The sequence below is a fragment of the Vigna umbellata genome, chromosome 5, assembly GCF_029865625.1.
Source record: "Vigna umbellata cultivar VRB3 chromosome 5, Vumbellata_1.0, whole genome shotgun sequence".
NCBI classification, from domain to species: domain Eukaryota; kingdom Viridiplantae; phylum Streptophyta; class Magnoliopsida; order Fabales; family Fabaceae; genus Vigna; species Vigna umbellata.
The window spans coordinates 66,887,995-66,913,353 of NC_142169.1; the positions used below are offsets into that span (position 1 = coordinate 66,887,995).

Consider the following 25,359-nt stretch of genomic DNA (forward strand, 5'->3'; position numbering starts at 1 on the left):
ATTTACTTAAATGAGTCTAACCCACATGACCTAATTATTTATAATCTTAAGTTAATATTTTGTTCCTTAGCTTAATTGTAAATTATAATGACTAACAATCTGGTTGAACGTATGTGGATTAGATATACGTAGTCTTAGTGAGCTTATATCTATTCAACTAAAAGCAAGTCTTATGCTGACATGACCAAAGTATATTTGGATATACGTAATACACTAATCTTCCAAACTAAAAGTATATTTTGAATTCACTTGATAAATAAAAAATAAAATATTAATTTTCTCAAATAAATTAAAAAAGAATTATGTAACTTTGATTTCTTCGTTCTTGAAAATACATAGAAACAAGATTAATTTTTGTCTTGGGCCAAAATAATTTTAAAAAATAATTTTCTTTATTATTTTATATTTTAATGTTTTATTTGATCTTTTGAGAAAACACAAATATTTAAAACATTACATTAATTTTACAGCTCCAATAAAAGGAAACCGTCTTCAAGATTGAACATCCTGAGGTGCTACTATCACACGTAATCGTCTTTCAAACTGAAATTTAATTAAGCAAACCAATTTTTTAAAATTTTCCAAAGAACAGATGATAATTAATATTTATTAGATGATTGTTATAGAATTTTTGGAATTGTCACAATCTCGAATAGTCAAGTTATATTTATGTTAACTTTACTTTCTCTTTTTAATATATGTGTAAAAATAAAATTAGTGACAGGTAAGTATATAAAATCGAAAACTAAATTTTGTATAGTTATAGAACCTGAAATAAGTAACTAAAAATAATAGATAAATTCTTAAATATGTTTTACCATTTAAATTAAATTACTTTTTTAAATTTGATTTCGCTAACCTATTATCTTACGGTCAATATGAAAAACCAATTTATTCACATCATCAATTAATTTTGAAAATATTTGAGAATAAAAACAATAAATGATAAAAACTAGGTACATTTATTTTTAAAATTCAAAACAATTTTTTTCCTAAATTTAAAAACATTTATGTTACTAAATTATAATATTAATGTTTAACTATTTTGTTATTAAATGTACCTTTTGGGCTTATATTAGTATTATATTATTATTATTATTTTACTTATCTAAAAATATCCATTAAATAAAATAAGATCCATGTAGTATATTAACTTTCATAAAATAAGAAAAATATAATATTTGATATATATCATATTATATATAATAAAAATAATTTTTTTTACAAAAAATTGACCATATTTATTTGTTAATCTTTAAGTTTAAAAATATAAATATATGTGGTGAACTTTCTTTTGTGATGATTCGAAAGTTGATTATACATTAACAATTCATAAAATAAGAAAAATATAAATTGATATATATCATATTATATATAATAAAAATGATTTTTTTTTACAAAAAAAAAATCTATTGACCATATTTCTTTGTTAATCTTTAAGTTTAAAAATATAAATATATGTGGTGAACTTTCTTCTGTGATGATTCGAAAGTTGATTATACATTAACAATCAGATTAAAAATATAAAAACTATTTTTTTATTTTAACATATATTTATATAAGTAAATAAATATTCTATTAAGGACGTGAGTTTTATGAAACTTTTGTATACAAATAAAATTGGTAAAAGATCTTAAAATAATTTATGCCATAAGAAAATAAAAATATATTTAAACCATAAATAAATTAAAGCTAATCTATTCTTTTATCAAAACCCTAACCTGTCTGAGCAAAGAGGCCACTGTGCAATAGTTATCCCTCTTATTCTCTCCTTTAACATATAGTTGATTTTGGTGTCAGCTTTATTTGGTACCAATTCTCTCTTCAAAACTATTCTATCCAATTTATTTGCATGCATGTTTTGAAGTACAGTCTCAATCCTTATTTTACTTTACCTTGTTGTGGCATGTTGTGTATTAATCTGTCCCTGTTTTCTATCTTACTGCACTATGTAGGGAATGAGTGTTATTATCCCGTGTAATTTCTGAAGCAAAAGAAGCAAAAGATGCAAGCTTGTACAATGATGGGTTCTCTGCAACAATCTGTTTGGACCAAGGGGATGGGTTTCCCCGCAAAGGGGTATGGCAATAACTGCGGGTTTGTATCTGAAGTGAAGTTCTGCAATATGAAGCCATGCAAAGCTTCCCCTGTTGAAGGGAGTTTAGTCACTGGGAAGCCGTCGTCTCTGTCTTTCTCTGTTCCTGAAATTGGAGGTAACTGTAATCTACCATCTTCTTCAAATATTGTCTTGTCCTAATGACTGATATTTTCTTTTTCATTTGAAATGATTAAGGTTGTTGCTATGCTCTATAGGCTCCTTTTCTTTATATTTGTGAGTGTTTGATCTTATTCGCTATTTTTGTTCTTCCTTGATATTTGGCATGGCAGGGTGTTAAAACTGGCCCTCAGTTTATTTTGATAATCAAGTGATGTATGTATGTATTTGAGACTCAAGGGTTGAACAGATCTCTTTCACAATAATAAATAGCTTTGGACTTTGGAATATTTGTTTCTATCTAATTTTCTCTGTTTTGATGTTTAGTATTTTGGCTTGGTTCCAGTATACTGGTAATTGGATGTATGGCTAAATGATTTATTTTGTCCGTGGAATCACATGTAATTGCGAATATTAGGTGATGGAAGTAGCTTCCTGGACCATGGCTTGACTGAAGCCGATCCTGAGGTTCGTGCAATTATTGACAAGGAGAAGGACCGGCAATTTAAAAGTCTTGAGCTTATTGCTTCTGAGAATTTTACATCTAGAGCTGTGATGGAAGCAGTTGGTTCATGCCTCACAAACAAGTATTCAGAAGGATTGCCGGGTAAAAGGTAAGGATCTCTTTGATTTAAGAAAATATTGTTTTTATGTTTGTTTTGGTAACGAGACTTTGTTCATAGAAAATGGGAAATTGTGTTTGATTTATTCATTTTCAATAATTAAAATTTCATTAAAGCTCATTTTAAATGGAAGGTACTATGGTGGGAATGAGTACATTGATGAGCTCGAAACCCTATGCCAACAAAGGGCACTGGCCGCATTTCATGTAGATGGAACCAAATGGGGTGTTAATGTTCAACCATTATCTGGATCCCCAGCTAATTTTGCAGTATACACTGCAGTTCTTAAACCACATGATCGAATTATGGTAAAATCTATTTGACGTATCCTTGATCTTGTTTGGCTATTCCAAATCGCAGCCCATTATTGTAATAGTTATGATGTGCAATGGTTTGTTTCCAGGGTTTGGACTTGCCTCATGGAGGACATTTGTCCCATGGATTCATGACGCCTAAAAAACGTGTATCTGCTACTTCAATTTATTTTGAATCTATGCCTTATCGACTTGACGAATCAACAGGTGGTTTTGTTTTCTCATTAAAGTTATTTCAAATTTGTTAGATGACTCATTTTTTACCCCATGTTGGCATCATAATAGGTCTAATTGATTATGATATGCTGGAGAAAACTGCTAATCTCTTCAGGCCAAAGCTGATTATTGCGGGGTTTAGTGCTTATCCTCGGGACATTGATTACCCTCGCATGAGAAAAGTATGTTTTGTATATATGGAATAATCTGGAATTATATATTGCTCATTATATGATTTTCTTTTTGGCAAGAAGCTAATCACATCTTTTATGCATGGAAAGATTGCAGATGAAGTAGGTGCTTTTCTTATGATGGATATGGCTCATATAAGTGGGCTTGTTGCTGCATCTGTACTTGCTAGTCCCTTTGACTATTGTGATATTGTGACCACCACAACCCACAAGGTTTGCCTTGAGATATTTTTATGCCACAATTTTGCATTTAAAATAAAAAAGAGAAGAATCTGCATTTAGTTTGTGTACAAACTGGATGCTATGTTGCTTGAAACTCTAAGTAACTACTTTTCTTTGCTACACTTGGCACACCTGTGACTTAGTCTGTTGGATATTTTCTTCTAGTCTTTAAGAGGTCCAAGAGGTGGTATGATATTCTTCAAGAAAGATCCTGTGCATGGGGTTGATCTGGAGCCCGCCATTAACAATTCTGTTTTTCCCGGTCTACAGGTAAATTATGAATATTCTCTTAATAGTTTTATCCTAACTATTCTAATTCAGGTGCATTAGATCCTGTGCTCCTATGGAGTTAAGATGCACGCGTACTCTTTACCTTCCTCCTTCTGTGATTTGATAGTGATAGATTTGTCCAGGGGGGTCCTCATAACCACACAATTGGAGGACTAGCAGTTTGCTTGAAGTATGCCCAGTCTCCAGAGTTTAAAAATTACCAGAATAAGGTATTACCGATTGCCCATTTCATCATTGGACATAAGGGTTGTGTACATGATCATTTTAAAAATCCTTTTGGTGCTTAATTTTGAATCCACCAAGGTTGCTACTCTGTATTGATAAGAAATAAAATAGATTGTTTTGCCAGCTAATCTGATCACTAGAATTATTCTCATGGTCCTGTGGAATAAATGCGGAATGAAGATAGATGTTACATTAGGCACGATTCGCATGTATTTCCAACTCTTTCAATCCAAAACTAGAGGATATAGACGTGTCATTAAGAAGTGCAGAACGCTAATGCTATTTTGCTTTACCATTTCTCTTGTATGTTTTGAAGGTAGTCCCTTCCTATCACTTCATAATCATAGAATCAATAATTGCAAAATATAAAAGAAAAATAAAATTATGAAGCCTACCCCATTTGTGTCCAATAGAAGTTTAGCTTCCAAATTACAGATATTAAGGTAGATTGGGGTTTCTCGCCCTACCCACACTAGGCCTTAGTCAGCATTTCTGACCTTCCATTTTACGTGACAATGCAGATTCCCAGTAGGTACTCAGAAAGGTCCAAAATCTACTTCAAAACAAGTCTGGATATAGGTTATATATAGGAATGCAATAAATTAGAGTTGAGATTCTTTTTGCAAACTAATGGGAGTTAATAGGCATTGTGCATGTTTCTTAATATGTGCACAGTTTGCATTTTTGGTTTACATATTATCAGTTGCCCTTCATGAATCAGAGAGCATTAAAGTCACTTTATTTTATCACTGAACTTGAACTGGGCAAAGATCCATTTGGACAAAACCAGTTCATTAGAGTGGTTTGGTTTGATTCGGTTTGATTTAAAAAGAAAAAAGGGAACCGTGCATAGCCATATATAGAGTTTGGCACATAACACTTATTGACACTCATAATAATACTATCCTGCAGGTGGTTGCTAACTGTAGAGCTCTTGCTCAGCGGTTAATTGAGCATGGATATAAACTGGTTTCTGGTGGTAGTGACAATCACCTGGTTCTTGTTGATCTAAGGCCTTCTGTAAGCTTCTTGTTCCTTTCTTTTATGTGTGTCACAAAATATACTTCGTTCCCTACTTCTGCTCGTTCATCCATTATAGATTGACATGTTTCAACGCAAAAGGGCATGATATGCAAGTTGATATATGATCATTTTTTAACGTTAGCTATGTTTCATATTAATTAACATGTTCGATAGGGTCTTGATGGTGCTCGGGTGGAGAAAATTCTTGATATGGCTTCTATAACCCTCAACAAAAATTCAGTGCCTGGTGAGATCTTATTGCTGTGTTGTTTCTTGCGTGCACCAGTTTGGCATCTATGCTTGTTCACCGTGATATTTATGACCCGTTATTTCTGACATGTGCTTACTATAAAAAGGTGATAAGAGTGCCCTTGTTCCGGGAGGCATTCGCATTGGGGCACCTGCCATGACAACAAGAGGACTTGGTGAGAAAGAATTCGCACTAATTGCAGATTTAATTCATGAGGGAGTGCAAATAAGTCTTGAAGCCAAAAGTTTGGTCTCAGGAACGAAGCTCCAAGAGTTTTTGAAGTTTGTATCATCTTCTGAATTTCCCTTGGGGGGAAAGGTCTCAGAATTGCGCAGAAAAGTTGAAGCTCTTACTATTCAGTATCCGATACCCGGAGTCTGAGTGTACCTGCTTAATGAGCACTTAAAACTGAGACACTCTTAAAAAATTTTGTATAATAAACATGCTTCGATATGATGCTAAGAATATGTTGTATGTTACTATGGAGTTTCAGCATCTACCTTATAGGGTTTGATCATTGACGATGGCTTTCTTTAGAAGATAACACCATCATAAAGTATTTTGGGACGTGGCAATTTGAGAAAGTTGTAGAAAACTTTGGGTCCAATCATGTAAAACAATCTATCTGTGGTATAAGTATGGCTGCTTAATAAACAGATCTTAGCTTATAAATTAGTTTAAGCCTTATAAAATGGTTTGTTTTGAAAATAATTTATCTACTTTATTTATATTTTAGTTTGTAATTTTTTTAGTTTTTATTATTTATATTTTAATATATTCTTATTATTTTTAATTTTTTTTTACTTATTATTATCTATAATTTTACACATCAAAACTAAAAAATAAAATCAACTAAATAATAGTTTAAATTGAAAAATAAAATAATTCAAATTTGTGAAAAATAAAACTTAAATTTAGTTAATATTTAATAAATCAATTAGAAATAAAAATATTTATCTAAATAAAAAAAACATATGAAGCTTTTAGAAAGAAAATAAAAGTTCCAAAAAAATAATTATTTTTAAAATGTTAAAAGTTATAGTTGCATAATAATGTTTTTTTTTTCTAAAAGCACATGCTTATGTAATTTTATATTTTCAAGTTTATAAATTTATTACCTTTGAGTTTATCGACTACTAATTAACTAAAATATAAATCAACTAACTTATAAGTTATTTTTTGTCGCACGTATGTCAAGAGTCTTCAGAGAATTAATTCAATGTAACACATTTATATGTCATTCTTATTTTTTAAAAATGATTTTACAGAATTTAAATAAAGATATTAAATTATGTTGATATACTTAAAAGAGTATAATAATATAACATAATAATAACAAAGACACAAGTACTATTTACTGGTATAATCGTTAAATTTCGAATGAGTCCATTTGTTATATTACAAGGATAATCTATTCATTTTATGAATAATTTTGTTAGTAAGGAATGTTTCACGTAAAATAGCTGCTAAATAATTAAAACAAGCTGGTTAGTAAGGTTTCTCATAACACTCAATTAAGAGGAGTGTTGATACAATATTCTTCCTCATACAAACTCTTTTATTAATTAAAATTTATTAAAAGCTTCAAAATTATAAGTGAGATTCTTTAAAAAAGAGTAAAACCCATGTAATTTTGTGAATTCTAATAAACTTCAACAAATAATATATATATATATAGCATAAGTGTGACAGAAAAAATGAGTTATTACTGGTAGTATTATTTTCCTCTTGAAAAGAATTGGTACCGCACTTTCGAAAAGTATGGTACTTCTATTTCACTTTTCAACCGGTAATAAGCGACATCGATTACCAATACGGGGCTTGAAGCCCAAGAGTTGTGAGTGGCTCGGCCCAAACCAGCCCAGCCCACCAGTCTCTCTCTCTCTCTCTCTCTCTCTCTCTCTCTCTCTCTTGTTGTTTTCATTAAAAATAACCTATAATCAGTGATTCGAAACCGAATACACGCATCTATTTGCATCTCTTAGCACAAAGAACACAGAAGGAAAGAAAGGGAAAAAGTGTGAACTTAAAAATGGTTGTGGAAGATTCACAAAAATCAACTATCACCGATGACCAAAACCCTAGCAGGGTCGACAACGACGACGACGATCTCGAAGATGGGGAGATCCTCGAAGATGCCGACGACGCCGCCTCGGCTGCCTCCAAGCCTCCGTCCGCACTCCTCCGCAACCCCCACCCTCTCGAGAATTCCTGGACCTTCTGGTTCGACAGCGCTTCCGCCAAGTCCAAACAAGCCGCATGGGGCAGTTCCATCCGACCCATATACACCTTCGCCACCGTCGAAGAGTTTTGGAGGTCAAGCTTTGATCTTTTCCCTTCCCCTCCCTCTGGGTCTTAACCTAATTGTTTCTTTCTTGATTCTTGCAAAAGCTAACCCTTTGTTTTTTTTACATGAAAATTGTTCAGCATTTACAATAACATTCACCACCCGAGCAAGTTGGGTGTGGGGGCGGACTTTCACTGCTTCAAGTATAAGATTGAGCCCAAATGGGAGGACCCTATCTGCGCCAATGGTGGAAAATGGACCATGACTTTCCAAAGGAACAAATCTGATACCAGTTGGTTGTATACGGTATTGTTTTACATTAGCCTCTGTTTTTTATAACAAAATGCTCATTTGTTTGTGGAGTATAACTTGTGAATTTAATTAGCATGTGTTACTGTTGTAACGAATCGTCATGTACGGCTAGTCATTTTTTGGAATAGCTAGTCTAAAACTCGTAATTGAAATTATTTTCTTATTGTTTGATACCGGAGAATGTTTTGTAGGGATAGGGCTTGGATTTTATATTCTATTAGTGAATTGGATGATACACAGGAAATGAACCAATCTTAACGGATGTTTGATACGGCTAGTTATTTTTTGTAATAGCTAGTCTAAAACTCGTAATTGAAATTATTTTCTTATTTTTTGATACCGGAGAATGTTTTGTAGGGATAGGGCTTGGATTTTATATTCTATTAGTGAATTGGATGATACAGAAATGAACCAATCTTAACGGATGTTTGAGTGAAAAAAAATTGCATTGAGTAGTGTATGTAAAATAAATTATTTATTTGTGACCTAACTAATAGTGCTTTTGTTTTCTCTGTTCCTGCTGCCTCTAGTTGTTGGCAATGATTGGAGAACAGTTTGATCACGGAGATGAAATTTGTGGAGCTGTCGTGAATGTCAGAAATAGGCAGGATAAAATTTCTATTTGGACTAAGAATGCTTCAAATGAAGCTGCTCAGGTGACTTTTTTTTACCTATTTATTTTGCTTTGTTTGTCTTTCCCTTTATTGTCTATGGTTCTGCAAGTTGGGAGGGAGATTTGGCTAATCTTAATTAAACCCTCATGTTATGTCAGAATTATTGAGGAATGTGTATTAGACATACCTCATCTAATTTACTCTTGAATTCTCCAAGATGACTTTCTGTGATTACACTGAATAACAGCAACGTTAGAAAACTACATGTTATATTTGTTCTCATTACGAGTGAGTGTCTTTGGTGACTGTCTAAACCCTGCTTTACTTATGTTCGTTCTCATTAGGAGTGAGGATCTTTAGTGACTGTCTAAACCTTAAATCTTCTCTCGAATTGTTGTGGTAACTTGAGGAGTATCAAACATTTTTCTTCTTGCAGATGAGCATTGGAAAGCAGTGGAAGGAGTTTCTTGATTACAATGAGACAATAGGCTTTATATTTCATGTGAGTGGAAAGCTATCTATGTTTATCTAATTCCAAATTAGGTTAATCTGTTTCGTATTTTGGGTTTTTATTTGTGTTGCCCTGTGATCTCCAGGAGGATGCAATGAAGCATGAGAGGAGTGCTAAAAATAAATACGTGATATGAAGTGTATAGCGTATTAAAAGGTGGGTGGCAAATGAAGGATGCGGTACATTTCTTGCATGAAGAGTTGGCATTTAGATGCTCAGTCTTTCCTCCTGCCTGTAGCTGAGCTGAATTCTAAGCCCTTTTGGTCTCTTATATCTTTGTAGTACTTTCCTATTTGTTGTGCTCGGAGAATATTTCCTACTGAAGATGTTTCATCATCAATAATATAGTGATTAGGGTATAAATGTACTACCATTAGTTAGAAAATGGAACCAAACTTGCATCCTTGGATTGATATGAAGATTCTCCTTCAAATACCGGAAAGTGCATATTGTGTTGATGGAAAACTTAACGTGTCAAATCTTAAAATATAACACGTTTATGATCGAAAAATATAACACTTTTTGGTACATCTATCTAATTCGTTGTGGTTGCATTATCAGAAGTTATACTGAGGGGAGCAGTAGTAGATGAGGAAAATGCTTAAGGCGTTACATGTTTTTCTTTTTTTACACTGATAAAAGTTTAACAATAATTACAACTAAGACATTTAGTAATATTATAAGATTATAATATTAAAATAAACGAAAAAATGGCAATAAAAGAAATTTTGTAAGCAATTCCAAGGTGCACTTTAATTAACTAAAAAACAGCAGCTAAAACCGCGGTGCAGAAGTGTAAATGCAAGATTTCTAAGATTCAAATACTAACTTGAAATGATTAAATTTAAAAAATTAGTTGATTGATTTGAAATAGTAAATTAACATAATCTTAGAATAATGACTACAATACATCTCTTAAATTTTCTAAAAGCTTCCGGTAATACACTTAATCTTGTGTTCAAAATACCTTATAGAAAATATTGCATTCATATGAACGTTTGCAAGTTATACGTGTTTCGATGTGAAGCTTTGATATGCTTCAATTAAATAATTGTAGCACACAGAACTTTTAAGAGTAATCCAAATAATTTTCAATAAACTAAAAATTAACTATTTTCATAAATTTATTGGTCTAAATAATTATATCTTTTTCAAAATTTAACTCGTGAAAAAACTATTCAACCAGGTAATTTTTCTTTCGTATAACTTAATATAGAATAGCTTTCACAAATTAACATACCAAGAAATTTAAACAACTATAACTTACAAAGAACTAAAATAATTTTCACAGAAAGAGTTATAAAAATTTATCCACACTCATACTTGATTTAATACATTGCAAAAAAATTATACAATAATAATATCTACGAAGTAATATTATAGTTTAACAGATTGAGTTCGGCATATTACACTCACATTTTCTCCTAAAAATTTACCCTTAACGGTCCCTGGTCTAATATAAAAAATTTACTCCAAGGCAGGAGAAAAAAAATTGACCTTGTATTTTCCTATCACTCATAAAAATAAAAAACAAAACAATTAATACATACCGGTATAGTACACACGTAAACAAAACTTTTTAACAAATCAGGAGTATCGTTTTTTGGGATATTAATCTAAATATTTACATTTAAGAGAGACACGTATAAAAAGGCCTTCTACGTATGTTCAAATGAATGATTTAAGATTGTAAACAAAATTGCTAGCGTGCAGTTCACCTAGATAGGAGGGGTAATAAGGCAGTTATACTCAAAAAGGCTTGATTTGACACAGTAAGTGCATTTACAATAATGGTCTATTCCCTGTCTAATATAAACACTTAGAGTTGGTAGAAAGTATTAAACTGCATCAGTTAAAAATTTCCCCTTCTTCTCTGGCTCCGTTCAGAAACTCCTCATCTTCTACGATATACTCTTCCTTCATAAATAAACCAAGCCGCTCCAATGGATTCTCAAACTGAGGTTTATCCCATGTGTCCAATGCAACTTTGTAGCCATTTCTGCCGCCCATCGCCTTATAAGATAGCGTGCATCCACTCAAACTTTCCAGTTCTCTTATGATCTCCATATTATGTTCTATATCAACAGTTCTTCTCATCTACAAAACACATCAAATTAAATACTCAATTACATGATCACGGAAAATTTAACTTCCAACCAATTATAAATAATGAATAAAACCTTCTCTATTGCAACTCGTGCAGCTTCTCTTTCCTTTTCTCTTCGCCGCCTTGACTCTTCCTCAGCCCTCGTTCTTGCAGCAGCCTCAGCAGTTTTAATTTGAGCTTCGATTCTAGCTCTTTCTGTTAAGCATGCAACATACAATGAATAAGATGAGCAAATGGTTGCTTTCAGAATACAGATGACAAATATATACATATAAATTACAGAAAGCACATTTTTATACAGAAAAGGTACACGGAATAAATGGAACATGGACATAGGATTTCACAATAGAGCCTTCAAAGTTCAAAACAGTACAGATGCTTCTACCAAAAAGTTTCTATGTCCAAAGAAATATAAATAATATACCACACTCACCTTCACGCTGAATCCTTTCCAATCTCTCCTTTTCCAGCTGCATCTTTTTAGGATTACCTTTATCACCCTAATAAACAAAATAACAAAAATTAGAAAACCCAACGACATTCAAAAGTATCCTTTACTGAGGAAAGAGGAGAAAGTTCAGCTATCAAGATAATAACAAGCCTTACATGCTCAAGAAGGGTCTTTTGCTGAGCTTTCAAAATGGTATCTGCAAAGCGGCTTTTAAGCATAGCTGCACGAAGAGCCTTTTTAGGAGACAGCTGGACAGGCAAGATAGACGTGCTCCAAACTAAAGCAACAAAAAGACATTAGCATCATATCAATTCAAATAAAAAGGTAGCAGCAGCTAACTTGATAGGAAGCGAGGTGCTGACCTTCCCCAGAAGAGGCATCAGTGGTAAAAGGTACATGCTTAGAACTAGGACAAATATGTTCACTGTCCAAGGAACTAACAGCCCCTATGTAAAATATCAAAATCAACAATATGAAATCCGCATGCATGGAAAACATACAAGATAACTAACTATTAGAAGTCATAAATGATTCTCACCATCAGAATCCGATTTCTTCTCCATGGGTGAGGAACCCTTAGTCAGGCAATCCTGGAAGTAGACAAAAGGTTTCTCTAAGATTTGCATGTAAAAAAAGATTTCTCAAACCTATTTTGACTAATATATGGACAATAATATTTTTAGTACCTGTCTCAACGTATCAGCACCAGACGCAGTTAGGTCCCTTCCTTCTGATCCTTCAGATGATATATCTAAATCAGTAAAAAGATACAAGTCAATAAGGAAACAAGTGGCGAATCAGATAAGCAGCCAGTAGATTGTCTAACTACCTGATGACACTTGTGTTGAGTTGCTTTGAATTACACAATGACAGTTGGTATCACCACAAGTGCTACACTTGCATGTGACAGGGCGCGCAGTAGAACATGCCTTTAGCGAGCCAGCAGACTGTTCTCTAGCACGGTTACCTTTTCTGCCTATAGAATGCACAGTTATTAGCTCCTTTCCAGAGCCAAAAACCTTCACAGTACTCTTAAAGCATCATACCTTTGTGCAAGTCTTTCTCCATAAACTTGCAAGGAATATGTGATAATTTAGGTGCCTCCACCTACAAGTTAAACATTTCCAATATAACACATTGAAAAAGTAACACCAGAGAAACAAAAGAAACATGAGACATACAAATGTACCACAGAAAAATATTGCATCGCTGAATATTACACTTACACTAGCATCTTTGGAGGTCGGTGATATACTCTTGTGAATTCCTTTCTTTTCAGATACATGTGTCTTTTTAGGCCAGGAATCCTTATTTCGGGAATGCATTGTGTCAAGATTTCTTCCACTAGTTTCCTTCACTGTTTCAGTCTCGCTTCTACTGCGTTCATCTTCACACTTCAATTTCCTAACCAGTTCTTTCCATTTTCGGTCAAATATTCTACGTAGATCCTTTGCCATCAAATGAACATCATTACCGGGAGGATTGTATGTCATTGCATTTGAGAAAGTCAGCCTGACATCATCTGCAAACTCCTCAGTGCCCGAATAACCGTTCGTCTCCAACTTAGCTTTAATTGTTCCAAAATCCATTGGACTTTTTATGATGTTAAAATAATCTGGAATATTCAAAGCCACAGGGTCTACTGGCTTGCTAAACACCCAACCATATGGATGAGTCATTAAACTCTTCAGTATTGTAGAACACTGAACTGACCCTTTTCGATCAACCCTCTGTCTTTTCACCTTTTGGCCTTCATTACTATCTGGTTGTCCCCTCTTCTGGGAATTCAGCCCAGAGGATTTTCCATTCGAATTAAAACGCCTTCTTTCATCAGTGTGAGACACTTCCCGTCCAAACTCACGTTTAGCCCCAAAATCAACGTCCATCCTTTTGGTTGAGAACTTGATCTTCAATTTAGCACTAGGTGCTATAATTTCAGTGGTAATCATGCTGATGGAATAAAAGCTGAAAATTCTAACTTCTGAGACAAAGGTGCGGCGTCCTTCAAGAAGGCAATGCTCCAAATTGAAAAGACAAATCACCTGGATACCAAGATAACTAAATTAAAAAGTGGAAATCGTAGAGGAAATATAGTATATAGCGTATTGTCCAAAAATTAATAAATTACAAAATACAAATAGACCATGCACTGCAGGTTGTTGAAGGCGAAAATCGTTCGCGGTAATCAAACAATTTCCCCGACCCAAAATTTAAAAGAATTGGATCGACACTATTATAATTCACGAAAAAAACTAAAAGAAAAAACGAAGACATTAATTCCGACGAGAATAACAACAACCCACTCCATTCACGTCGAATAAAATTAAAAACAAAATAGAAGCACCCTATAAGATTCTTCAAATCGACAAAGCGAACCAAAACTCCACTGAATAAACAAGAAAGCGCGGAATTGCACCGAGTTTTGGACTAAATCCAAATTATGGTTGGAAACAAACGTACCTGAATTGCATGAGAGAGAAAAAGAGAGTGGGCTGGGAAGCCCCTCTCGCAGATCGACGGGAGGAGGGAGATGAGTCGCGCTGCCAAAACCACAGTGTGCGATGAGTGTGTGTAGCAGTATGGTTTCTAGGGTTTTTGGTAATCGACGAGTCGCCTTGACTTTTTATTTTCCCTTTTATTTATTTATAGATACGGCTCTTGTTTTACCTCGCGGGCTTTAGTCCGCCTTTTTTTTCTTTTCCTATTTACTATTATTATTTCAATTACTATTGTGATGTGATTCTTGAGCAACGAAATATCTATCAAGAATATTTATTTTATAATACAGGAAATATCTAATACCTTTTTATCTTTAACACAATATCAGATATTTATTTAAATTTTAAACCGCAAGCGTGGAGTGATGTCAATAATAATTAGGTACGAATACAGCTGCTTTAAGAATTTGGGCTTCTCGGCCCGTTTCAAATTCTTGCCGCCAGCCTGGCAAATTGCAAAATGATCGTGACACATTTATATGGCGCTTTTTCATTTGCAACACGTTATAAAATACACACCTCCATGTTTTTTATTATTCTTAAAATTACTGCTGTACATAAATATTTAATTCATGATTACTTTTATCAAGGTAATACTGAACATAAAATTATATTTGGAGTGATTCTTCTTACACCTCACTCAGTTCATCCTGCACCTCCAAATTTACCTCTTTGCCCTTCATTTAATAAAAAGTCAAAACGTAATTAATGAATTTAATTTTTTTAACCCCCAACCATTTTTCTGACTGTCAACCACAAAAATATTTTTTGGTTATAAACCCTCAAGTGCCTTGTTCTTCGTTTTGCACTGTAGCAAGTTATTTTTCTTCACTTCACTTGTTTACTGTGTATTGAATTGGATTGAGTTGTGGTTAAAATTCTCGGGGTGCTGGTAGTGTTGTTGGAAGATTTGGAGATATGTTGTGACGGTGAGAGAAAGAAGAAGGAAGAAGACAGGTTAGCAACCGCACTTCGAGGTGCGAAAAGACGCAGCCGCACTTCGAATTGCGTTTTTTATTTTGAGGCCGCACTTTGAAGTGCGGTTTGTGATATGTGTGTATTTGGTTAGAGTGATATTTACTTAATTTATTCCATTACAAACCAGACAATAAATTCTTAGTCTCAATATATATTCTAATATATTGAACCTGATTTGGTTAAAGTGAATTTCAACATTTTAAAACATTTCTCTATAATGTTGTAATGTGTGAACACACAGATCAATAAATAAATAGATACCTGCTGAATTGAATGTGCAGACTGCGGTATATACAATCATATACTTTAGATATATACTGAAAATTAATTAAGAAAGCTTGATAACAAAAGAAACTTCATTGGTTTGTATACTTTTATATTTTCAAGAAATAACTTAAAATGATTCTCCCAAATCCATGTCACTTCAACAAATGTCACAGGGGGTTGAACCATAAGTGACCCACAATGCTACCAGTATGATTTGAAGCAGATGAAAAGCAGGGTGCACATGGTGGTTGGGGAGGGATGTCAGGTAGTCAACATTATTAAGATTTTTTCACATATTTAATGCAAAAGATAAATATGAAGAGCATAAACCACATGGGCAGTGTTGCAAATTTCTACAGGGTTCAAAATTAATGAACACCATAATCTCAAGGATCCACATTAGACTCTTGCATGTCTAACAATCAGGACCACAACAGCAAAAAAAAATCTATATATAGCACAAAATATAACAGAAATAATGCAAACTATACATTGCTTACATAAATATGGTTCATGCCAGACCTAAACCTCTGAATCCTGTGTATTCTGCTTCCTACTTGCCGCATCACAAAAGTGTATCAACCGCCAAGGAGAGAAGCTGTAGGTCTAGGATAAGCAGAAGCAATTCTAGGCACATCTGCACCACCAGGGGTGCCGGTTGATCGGCCTTGGCCGGAATTGCGTACATGATGATGTTTATGATCAACACCTTTTCTCTGCATGTCCTTTGATTCCTGAAGCTGCTCCAATGCTTTTACCACCTCCGGTTATCCGCTTCCGCACATCGAAACGCGGTTGTATATGTGTGTCGCAGATCGAACTGCGGTTTGAGCTTATCGCAGATCGAACTGCGTTTCTCCTTGCCGCATATCAAAATGCGTTCTGATCCCCTTCCGCACTTCCAACTGCGGACGTCCACCTCCAGCGAGCTCCGGTGACCGAACACGAACCACGACGAACACGAACCACGACGAACGAACCACAGATTACAGCAAACAAAAATACACAGCAGATGCAAGCTACTAACCTCTGGACGCCAGATTTGTGACTAAAACAACGGAGGAACGCGAGCAACAATGGCAGGAACGCAGCGGAGAGAAGATACAGGGACACAATGGTAGAGAGGAGGAGGATGGAGTGAAAAAGAGAGAGGAGACTGTTTGCAAAGGAGGGGGTGTATGTATAGGGTTTGATCGTGAGATGCGGCAGAGAAGTGGAGTTAAGTTTTCCTCAACTTTTTAAAAATCCAAAATATTCCTCTCTCTCCTCGTTGACTGTGGCAAGGGCATAAGTTGAAATTAAAATTTGTTTTGGAGGTGCAGGACGAGGGTTGTGAGGTGCAGAGAGAATCACTCTTATCTTTGCTTACATAATATTATAAGAAACAAGTGAAATTATTCGTCTTATTACCTTTCTAGGACCTTTATTTGTAGCTTTTCTATAATTGTCGTCGGTTCTAAATAAGGAATTAAAATTAAAAAAATTGGATTATATGGAGGAAGCACATTCAAATTCCTTCTCCTAAGAATCATAACATCTGAAAAAGTGGATTAGAATAAAATCAATAATCATAAAAAAAATATAGATTAATAAAAATCATCAAAATCAAAGAAAACATTAGAAAAAAAACAAGAATGATAAAATTTTTACTTATATATATATTTTTAATTAACTTTTTCATTAATTTTTATTAAATTTTACTTTTTCTAACTACTTATTCGTAATTATTTTATTTATTTAGTTGAAAAGAAAATAAACAAAGTAACAAAAATGAAAAGAGAGGTGTATAAAAAAAATAAAGGCAGACATAAAAAAACGTAAATAAAAAAAATTAAAGAAGATGACATATAAACACGAGATGATTTTTTTTTAATTTTAATTGTCCAAAAAAAATTAATTTTCAAATGCAAAATATCAATCATGCCAAAAATCAAATAAAAAAAATAACACAAATGATAGTGACCAACAAAAAATAAAAATAAAATAAATAAAATGAGAGAAATTTATGATGAGTGGTTGGAGCATCATGTAATTAGAAGAGAACTGCATGGAAATAAATTAGTGACCCATAAAATGAAAAAATAAGTACTTATTTTTTTTATTTATTCAGATAAAATTGGGTGTTTACAATTAAAAAATATTCACTGACAAATTAACGCAGAAACCAATTCATATATGTAGGTAATAATAACTACGTTTTTAACCAATTTCATTACTTTCCAAACAAAATAAGAATGATAAATATTTTACTTATATATTTTTTATTCTTTTTAATTAACTTTTTCATTAATTTTTATTAAAGTTTACTTTTTCTAACTATTTTATTCGTAATTATTTTATTTATTTAGTTGTATTTTCTAAAATAAACCTTCATAATTTTTCTGTCATCTTTCTTTACACATCAAATGCTTAATATTATCAGTGAAAGTATTTTTTTATATAATTTTCTTTTATCACATTGTTGTACATAACTTTTATTATATTTTTCAATTTTTTCAGTTGAATCAGGTGTATTAGATGATTACTCAAACGTCCACACGATATGATTGTGCACTTTTCACTCCATAGTTACTTGAATTTAATTTTAGTAGAGAACTTTACTCAAAATTCGTATCCTATTCATAATACCCGTGATTCATATGACCACCACGTTGAGAGCACTTTTACTCCTATTAGTATAAAAACTTCTAAATTAATTTTATGTTCTAACTTACTTGACTTTTAGGGAACAAGTCGAAAATTCATTACAACAAAATTATTATTATTTGTAAATAGTAATGTTATGGTGATGTAATTATGAAATAAGGCAGGAGAAACATTAGAATGTAGAAAATAAAAGGTATATTAATTTCATCCACACATGCAAATGCTTACTTGAAGATTAAAAAATCCTTTATTCCTAAGAGTGCGTGTCTAATGTGCAAGGTAAGTAAGAAGTAGCTAGAAAGAGTGACCCCTATAGCGCAATGGACAAATAAATCACCATAAAATGAAAGGATGTGGTGGAGGATCAGGGGCCATCAAAACCATATCACAATGTAATATCCCCAAAGCGATATCCCTTTATAACTATCCCTCAATCATTTTCCCAAACTTTTGAAATAACTTTTATACTATTTTCCAATCTACCTTTCAATAATCCTACCAAGTACCCCGCACGAAACTTCCTCTTTCTATCCAAAGAACAAATTGTCCAAATGGATAACGCCACGAATCATCCTTTTCATTTTTTTCAACTTCCTTCGTGTCTCTTTGACCAACTTTCTTTCACTCAAAAATAAATTAAACGAGGATAAAGATAGTCACCAGCAATTCCCATTTTCCACATGGTTTGCAATCTGATTTCAATCGTTAAGTGCTGATAAAGTTCGGCTTAATCATTTGATACATCAACTGATTTATTGTGTAATAAACAAATCTCGATCAACGTCACTGTCTTATTTCTTATTGTTCATTTCAATATTTGTCTTTAGAATAATACAGTAATCTCTTCACTACGACTCTCTATCTGCCCCTTTAATTACCAAATTATAGTTTAATCGTTAATACATGGACAGACAATTACTTTTTCTATTTTCAAAAGTGTCGTACTAGGATTCAGATAGCTCAAACCGATTCAACAGTATTTTTCTTTAGCAAATTTAAACAAAGACACTCACGAAAAGCATTTATTGCATATTTTCATAATACGAACTTTATATCCATACGCTAAAAGTTAAAAAAAAAATTAAACGTGAAGAGTAAAACGACAAGGTACACTGAGGTTGACATTGTATCTAGACGTAGTTTACAGATTCGTACATTGTTCATTCGTATTGTTTTCGGTGTACTTATCCTACTCAATTTTAATTTTTACTTCTCATTCAACTAAAAAATATGATACATGATAAAACTATTCATTATTACTTTACATTAATTTATTCAATATTTATATTCAAGGGGAAAAAACTTACACATAAGTCTTCTCCAAGGAGACAAATGATATGTAGATGAGAAAAAAAAAATAGAATATTGGTAGGTGTACGTGGAATGCCAAATTAAGTACTCAATCATTCTATTTTGTCCTCACATTATTAAAATACTAAGAATATACTTTTGTCATTGTATGGAAAAGGAGACTACTAAATTTTCATGCCTATCTTTTTCCTGCGTATTTTCTCACAATTAAAACCCATGTTACTATATTGATTTCCTTTTCAAAGAGCGCATCCATGTGTTTTTACATTTTCAAATACATAAATTAAAAAATATATTTAATGCCATTGATTTTCTTTTCTTTATTCACCATAAGAGCTAGTTAATTAGTTTGCTATAATTAAACAGTTGTCAAATTTTAATTAAGGACATTAAACTTTATTGACCATTAACAAGACGTGCTTTTAATTTTTTATTACTTTTAATCCTCTGAATTTATTTCTGCTTTAGTGTATTTATTATTTTAAGTTTAGTTCATGTTGTACTTGAATAGTCAAAGTATTGTGAATAATCAAGGTAATATTACAGAATATTCGTTACAAAAGATAAAGTTAGACTCCCATAGATATAAGACTTTAAAAGAATATAAGACAAAAAAAATAAAACATAGAAAACATTTTAAATTGATTTTCAACAAAACAGCCAAATCAAACTTATTTTTATAAGAACGGTCAAAATAAGTATAGTAAATAACCTTTAAATACCTTGACAAAAAATTACAAGTAACAATTTTCTTAAAACTATATTACACATAAGTAAAATTTTAATTATTTTTATCTCAATTAATTATATAGCCTCAAAAATTATTTTTAAATGTCAGTAGTAGAACTAAACGATACTGATTTATTTTGCAATTAGCGTAAACATTGATTTTCTTTATTTATAAACGAGGCTAAAAAGAATATTAAACAATTGTATATTTGAACTGTGTATTAAATAGTCTTTCTTTCAATGTATAATCCAATCAACAAAATATTTTGAATTTCTTAACCGATTGATTATCAAGAACCTCTTGCAATTCTTCGCTATTGTAATTTAATTAGTTCCTCATTAATTAATCTGCTGGATTAATTACTTCTTCGCAAAGTGAATTTGAGCCAAATGTCAATCACTTAAACAAAAGTTTATTAAGATAACGTGCTTATAAACTAAATTCTTTCCTTCTTTTTATAATTTTCCTTCTTAGCTAGCTGTCTTCTCATGTGATTATTCAAAGTTTTCATTTTAATGGCAAAACACCGACACATGAAAACCATGAGTGTTTCAGAAGAAGGAAAAAAACCTTCCTTTTGAATTTATCTTCAATCAGAAAACAAAAATAATGATCCAGAAGTGGGTGATTGCGCACACCTTAGAACATCCAACACGCAGAAGCAAGCTATACCCCAAGAAAACCGAATGCTATGAAATTAAATAATAAAGCATAATTAAAATCTGTGAATAAATTTATTTTATTTCTAAATTCAAATGTTTTCCTGTTACAAACAATTAAGGAGATTCCAAAAACGATCTCAAGCTAACCCAATTAATCAACCAATCAATAACAACGCAAGAAATGGAGGCAATTGTTTTTGCTTTCAATTTTTCCAGCTTCTTCCAATGTCAGGCTTCCAGAAACCCAGTCAACCTGAGGATCGAATTTCTGACCTGACTCAAATCTCTTCCCTTCAAAGTCCTCCCGTTCCCGGTGCAGACTGAGAATGCCATTTTTCCGGCGACCCTCTGCCGAACGATCTCATGCGGCGGCCTCATTTCCTCCAACTCTTCCTCCTCCTCGTTGTAATCCCACCGCCGAACCATTCTAACCGGTATATTGACAGGCTTTGAAATTGTGATCCTCTGCGGCGGGGGCAGCGCCACCTTGACTCCTCGGCGGAGGCTGTGGTCTGAGAAAACAACCTCGGATTCCGTGAACTCCTCGGCCATTTGGTTGGGTTAATGTTTTATGAATTGTTTTGGGGGTTAAGTAAGGTTTGGGAATGAAACAGTGAAGGTTTGGGGTTTTATTTATAAGAACAGGAAGGGAATCCCTTGGAAACGTATTGGGTACACTTGGATTGATTTGTATTGTCAGATGGCGTCATTATAATTTGTTTCATTCACTGAGTCGGCTCTATTTTGTGAACAAATCCAGTTCTTAATTTTCTTCCTGTGGGTCCCACTTTTGTTTTCTTCATTTCAATACCACCACATTTCCTTTTCTTGCAATTAACTCCTTCCTGTGCCTTCTCTCAGTTAATCCCAATTAAAAATCTCACCTGTGATCTTAATTACACATGCCTTCATCTTGGTTTCCAGTTGAATTTTGTGTCTCTACGTTTCCTAATTCTCTTCGTTTTACCCTATTCCATGTTTCCGAATCTAATGAATTATTTACATTATTGTTGAATGTTCAGTTTTAATGTTTATCCAAAATAAGGTATATTGAATGAATTAAGTCAAGAGTTTATGTTTCTTTAAATGTTAAGCACATGATTTAAATGATTACTGCATCTACTCTGAATTCTGTTACTTTCCAAACACAATGAATTATATACAAAAGTTTAACGCTCTTACCTACACATCTCGTTGACGTATAGTTTCAGAATTGTTTGTTAATTAACTATCTATAACGAAGACCAAGACAGAAGCATAACTGTGATTGCTTACATACGTGGCTACTGCTTCATCCTTATCTAAATAGCCGAAAGTTAAAACCATTTTAACTTAGCGTGTCAAAAGATAATAATCTTTGTACAGTGTTTTTCTCTGACAAAGTAAAATTTCTGGCAAGGAAGACGTCGAGACAAGAACGTTACTGTTTTTGCTCTAATCTATGTGTTGTGGCTGTGTATTTCTGTCAAATTATTTACATCAGACCTTTCTTATTTTTTGTGTAACCCTTTTCTAATGATGACAACTCAGAAATCAAATCCTTTGAAAGAATCTCCATATATTAAACTGCGAAACTATTAAATATATATACTTTTATAACATATTTATTTATAATTGAAACTGAGTTTAACTAATTACATTTTTTTTTCAGTTATGTTAGCCAACAAAGTGTTTATGAGAATTTATAGGATTCTTTTACCATAATATTTAATAATGTTACTCATACAAGAAAATACCATACCAAAATTTAATGAGGTTAATTTTAATACAAAGCATTAACATTTTGATAATATTAATTAATTAAAACTAATATAATGTTTTTTAAAATAATTATTACAAGGTAATAACAATAAAGATAAAACTGTGAAAAATAAATTATAATTTTTGGTATTTTCCAATTAACTTTATATGGTGCTTATTTTGTTCAACAAGTTTAGTTTTGAAAATTAACTGATAATGATAGGTACTTATTTTGTTCAATAAGTTTAGTTTTGAAAATTAACTGATAATAATAGGAATTAACTTAATTATTTATAAAAATCTACAAGGATAAATATCTACTAACTACCCTTTTTCTTAATAAATTATTAATTAAAGAGTGTAGTGTTGTCCACACCCATGTTTTTTTTCCAGTAAATTTGAATGTATTTGACAAATTTTGTTAATTATTTTGAATTTCTTATTTGATAAAAAATAAAGATGTTATATTATTGGCCAGTTAAGGATGATAATACCAAAATGTGGAATAATCATACAACAAAAATAAATAAAAGTTTATAACTATTTTAATTGCATAATTCGAATGCACGTAATTCTACATTTTATGAACAAAATAATATATTTTGTATTTTTTACTGTAATTACAATTATACTGTAATTAAAATTAAGTATTTTTCTTCTCAAAATATATGAAGCAAAATTTAATTTTTTGTGTCGGTAACAAATTTTAAATGGAAAATGATGAAAACTTTATACATACATTATATAAAATATATTTTTACTATTTACTTCATTAGAAAGTGAGAAATATATTGTGGTCATAAAATATATATCTGAATAGGTAGTAATAAAGTGGAAATAAAAAATCAATTGAATAAATGATTGATTATAGTAAATATCTGGTCTCTATTAATATTTTTAAAAAAATTTATTTTATTTTTTAAGAAATTTTAATTAAGAGTGGATGTTTCTAATACTGTAAGTGAATTAAGTTTGTAAAAAACAGTTGAGTTTAATATTATAGGTGATTTATATTATGCTTTTTCTTAACTTCTTAGAAGTCTTCTATAAGTATGTAATGAAATGATATGGAAGATAATAACATGGTATGAATAATCACGAATTAAATACGAAACTCAATATGAGAATAAGATATTATGTTACAAAGTATGTGTATAATTTTAATGAGTTAGCTATCAATTTTTGTGTATAAATATTCCAAAAGATGTTGAGTGTGTCATATTACACTAATTTATTAAAATAGTTTAATTTTCATATATATTGGAACACATTTACTTATCTTTTATCATATTATTTGTTGGTTTGAGATAATGAGCTATTCAGGTGTAACATATATATTACAAGTTATAATAGAAAAATTATAAATTAAAAAAATATTTGATTTTATTAAACTCTAAACAAGTCTATTGTGAAAATCAAACTCTAACATGAATATGTAATATTGGTTGAAATAATTTTACCTTGTATTTTTTATATTAATTTATTGTAATAAAAATAATTTTTGTTTATTCTTATGAATATGTTATTGTTTCTAGTGATAATAATTTTGCTTATCTTAAATAATAATAATAATTTGAATTATAATCTGTAAATAAAAAATTGGAAGAGAGTATCTCATTAAAAATATTAATATTGAAAAAAATAATTATTAACAAGGTTAGTGGTATATATCAGTAACATATGTACCTCACAATATTAATACATGAAAAATTATCATTAATATAATCTTTAAGATAGTTATAATACATCTCAACAAGTTTACCATATAAAACATTTTCCATTTACACCATTGATACATACACTCAAATGGTATATATTTTTACAACAGGAAAAACATTTTCAGAAGGTTATTATTTTTGCTCCGTTTTTAAAATTAAAATAGCTGTAGATAATATTTTGTAAATTTTTTTAAAACAGTACTTAATTAAAATGTTTGAACGTATTTAGAAGACAGTACATATGTGGTCCCTGTTATTTAGAAATTGAATTATTTTTAACTTTTACTTTATTAATATTGCAAAGAAAAAAAATATATTACGCTCACTTTCCATATGTTTTGAACTGTGTATTTCATTTACGATTTTGAATGAGAAAATGATTCCATGGTCTCAAGGTCGTTGTTTTCCTCTTTCCTATCAAAATAATGACAAATTTTCCTCTATGTGTATTTTATGACAACATTATTGAATACTATGTTGTTCTGTTTGAGATATACATGGTTTGTGTATATAATGGTGTCATTATTTGTTTGTTCAATGACTTTTTTGTGTTTGGACTTCATGATATTATGTGACCAGTTTGAATCATAATAGGGTCCTGTAATAGTGTTTTCATAATGTAGACTAGAGAATAGTCTAGAACTAAGATGGAGGGATGAGATACAAAAGAGAAGAAAATAAACACTTACACTACTATATAATTTTATACCAATTTGATAAATTAGAAAATTTATTATGTACAAAACAAACATCTATAACCCACTGCTCAATCAACAGTGTGACCAATTAGGGTTCCTTTGTGGATAAGGTACATCACATACTTACGTGTTGATATCATAGCAATTAAACTTTTGAAAAATAATAATCTTTTATATTAGACTTGAAATGTTCAAAGTATTATTTTAGGTGATGCACGGGCAAACTTAGCGGAAGAAACACCGTTCACATCGAAGTCAA

The 25,359-nt window shown here is 31.7% G+C and overlaps 4 protein-coding genes across 5 annotated transcripts; 2 read left to right on the forward strand and 2 right to left on the reverse strand.

The window, feature by feature from the left end:
- Positions 1-1,709: 1,709 nt before the first annotated feature.
- On the forward strand, positions 1,710-6,245 carry LOC124825936 (serine hydroxymethyltransferase 3, chloroplastic-like). 2 transcript variants are annotated; one of them, XM_047298684.2, is made up of 12 exons: positions 1,710-1,809; positions 1,956-2,213; positions 2,634-2,829; positions 2,972-3,146; positions 3,242-3,359; positions 3,438-3,550; positions 3,650-3,772; positions 3,947-4,051; positions 4,195-4,281; positions 5,210-5,317; positions 5,495-5,567; positions 5,677-6,245. In XM_047298684.2, exons 2-12 carry the CDS (start codon positions 2,006-2,008, stop codon positions 5,949-5,951), a joined length of 1,581 nt encoding a protein of 526 aa, XP_047154640.1. In that variant the 5' UTR covers positions 1,710-1,809; positions 1,956-2,005; the 3' UTR covers positions 5,952-6,245. The 2 variants fall into 2 exon arrangements, with proteins under 2 accessions (XP_047154640.1, XP_047154639.1); XM_047298683.2 differs by having other exon boundaries at positions 1,723-1,866.
- Positions 6,246-7,520: 1,275 nt separating this feature from the next.
- On the forward strand, positions 7,521-9,729 carry EIF4E (eukaryotic translation initiation factor 4E). The gene is made up of 5 exons (XM_047298682.2): positions 7,521-7,886; positions 7,998-8,163; positions 8,700-8,825; positions 9,220-9,285; positions 9,380-9,729. The coding sequence occupies exons 1-5, from the start codon at positions 7,603-7,605 to the stop codon at positions 9,428-9,430; spliced, it is 693 nt and encodes a 230-aa protein (XP_047154638.1). The 5' UTR covers positions 7,521-7,602; the 3' UTR covers positions 9,431-9,729.
- Positions 9,730-10,849: 1,120 nt separating this feature from the next.
- LOC124825933 (DNA-binding bromodomain-containing protein) lies at positions 10,850-14,474 on the reverse strand. Its single transcript, XM_047298680.2, has 11 exons — positions 14,313-14,474; positions 13,079-13,894; positions 12,899-12,959; positions 12,682-12,828; positions 12,539-12,603; positions 12,391-12,442; positions 12,215-12,298; positions 12,008-12,129; positions 11,835-11,901; positions 11,475-11,596; positions 10,850-11,391 (listed from the first exon to the last, which is right to left on the reverse strand). The coding sequence occupies exons 2-11, from the start codon at positions 13,799-13,801 to the stop codon at positions 11,143-11,145; spliced, it is 1,692 nt and encodes a 563-aa protein (XP_047154636.1). The 5' UTR covers positions 13,802-13,894; positions 14,313-14,474; the 3' UTR covers positions 10,850-11,142.
- A 6,523-nt stretch (positions 14,475-20,997) lies between these two features.
- On the reverse strand, positions 20,998-21,598 carry LOC124825875 (protein S40-1-like). Its single transcript, XM_047298604.2, has one exon. It carries the CDS (start codon positions 21,494-21,496, stop codon positions 21,173-21,175), a length of 324 nt encoding a protein of 107 aa, XP_047154560.1. The 5' UTR covers positions 21,497-21,598; the 3' UTR covers positions 20,998-21,172.
- Between the last annotated feature and the right edge of the window lie 3,761 nt (positions 21,599-25,359).

What these genes read in the sequence shown, in the direction of transcription:
- EIF4E (XM_047298682.2), top strand. Translation starts at nt 7,603, where the DNA reads ATGGTTGTGGAAGATTCACAAAAATCAACTATCACCGATGACCAAAAC. An exon ending in CTTCAAATGAAGCTGCTCAG is followed by an intron (nt 8,826 to 9,219) that starts GTGACTTTTTTT and finishes TTCTTCTTGCAG; the next exon opens with ATGAGCATTGGAAAGCAGTG. An exon ending in CAATAGGCTTTATATTTCAT is followed by an intron (nt 9,286 to 9,379) that starts GTGAGTGGAAAG and finishes TGTGATCTCCAG; the next exon opens with GAGGATGCAATGAAGCATGA.
- LOC124825875 (XM_047298604.2), bottom strand. Translation starts at nt 21,496, where the DNA reads ATGGCCGAGGAGTTCACGGAATCCGAGGTTGTTTTCTCAGACCACAGC.
- LOC124825936 (XM_047298684.2), top strand. Translation starts at nt 2,006, where the DNA reads ATGCAAGCTTGTACAATGATGGGTTCTCTGCAACAATCTGTTTGGACC. An exon ending in GAAGGATTGCCGGGTAAAAG is followed by an intron (nt 2,830 to 2,971) that starts GTAAGGATCTCT and finishes TTTAAATGGAAG; the next exon opens with GTACTATGGTGGGAATGAGT. An exon ending in CAACAAAAATTCAGTGCCTG is followed by an intron (nt 5,568 to 5,676) that starts GTGAGATCTTAT and finishes TACTATAAAAAG; the next exon opens with GTGATAAGAGTGCCCTTGTT.
- LOC124825933 (XM_047298680.2), bottom strand. Translation starts at nt 13,801, where the DNA reads ATGATTACCACTGAAATTATAGCACCTAGTGCTAAATTGAAGATCAAG. An exon ending in GAAGAAATCGGATTCTGATG is followed by an intron (nt 12,299 to 12,390) that starts GTGAGAATCATT and finishes TATTTTACATAG; the next exon opens with GGGCTGTTAGTTCCTTGGAC. An exon ending in TGATGCCTCTTCTGGGGAAG is followed by an intron (nt 12,130 to 12,214) that starts GTCAGCACCTCG and finishes TTGTTGCTTTAG; the next exon opens with TTTGGAGCACGTCTATCTTG.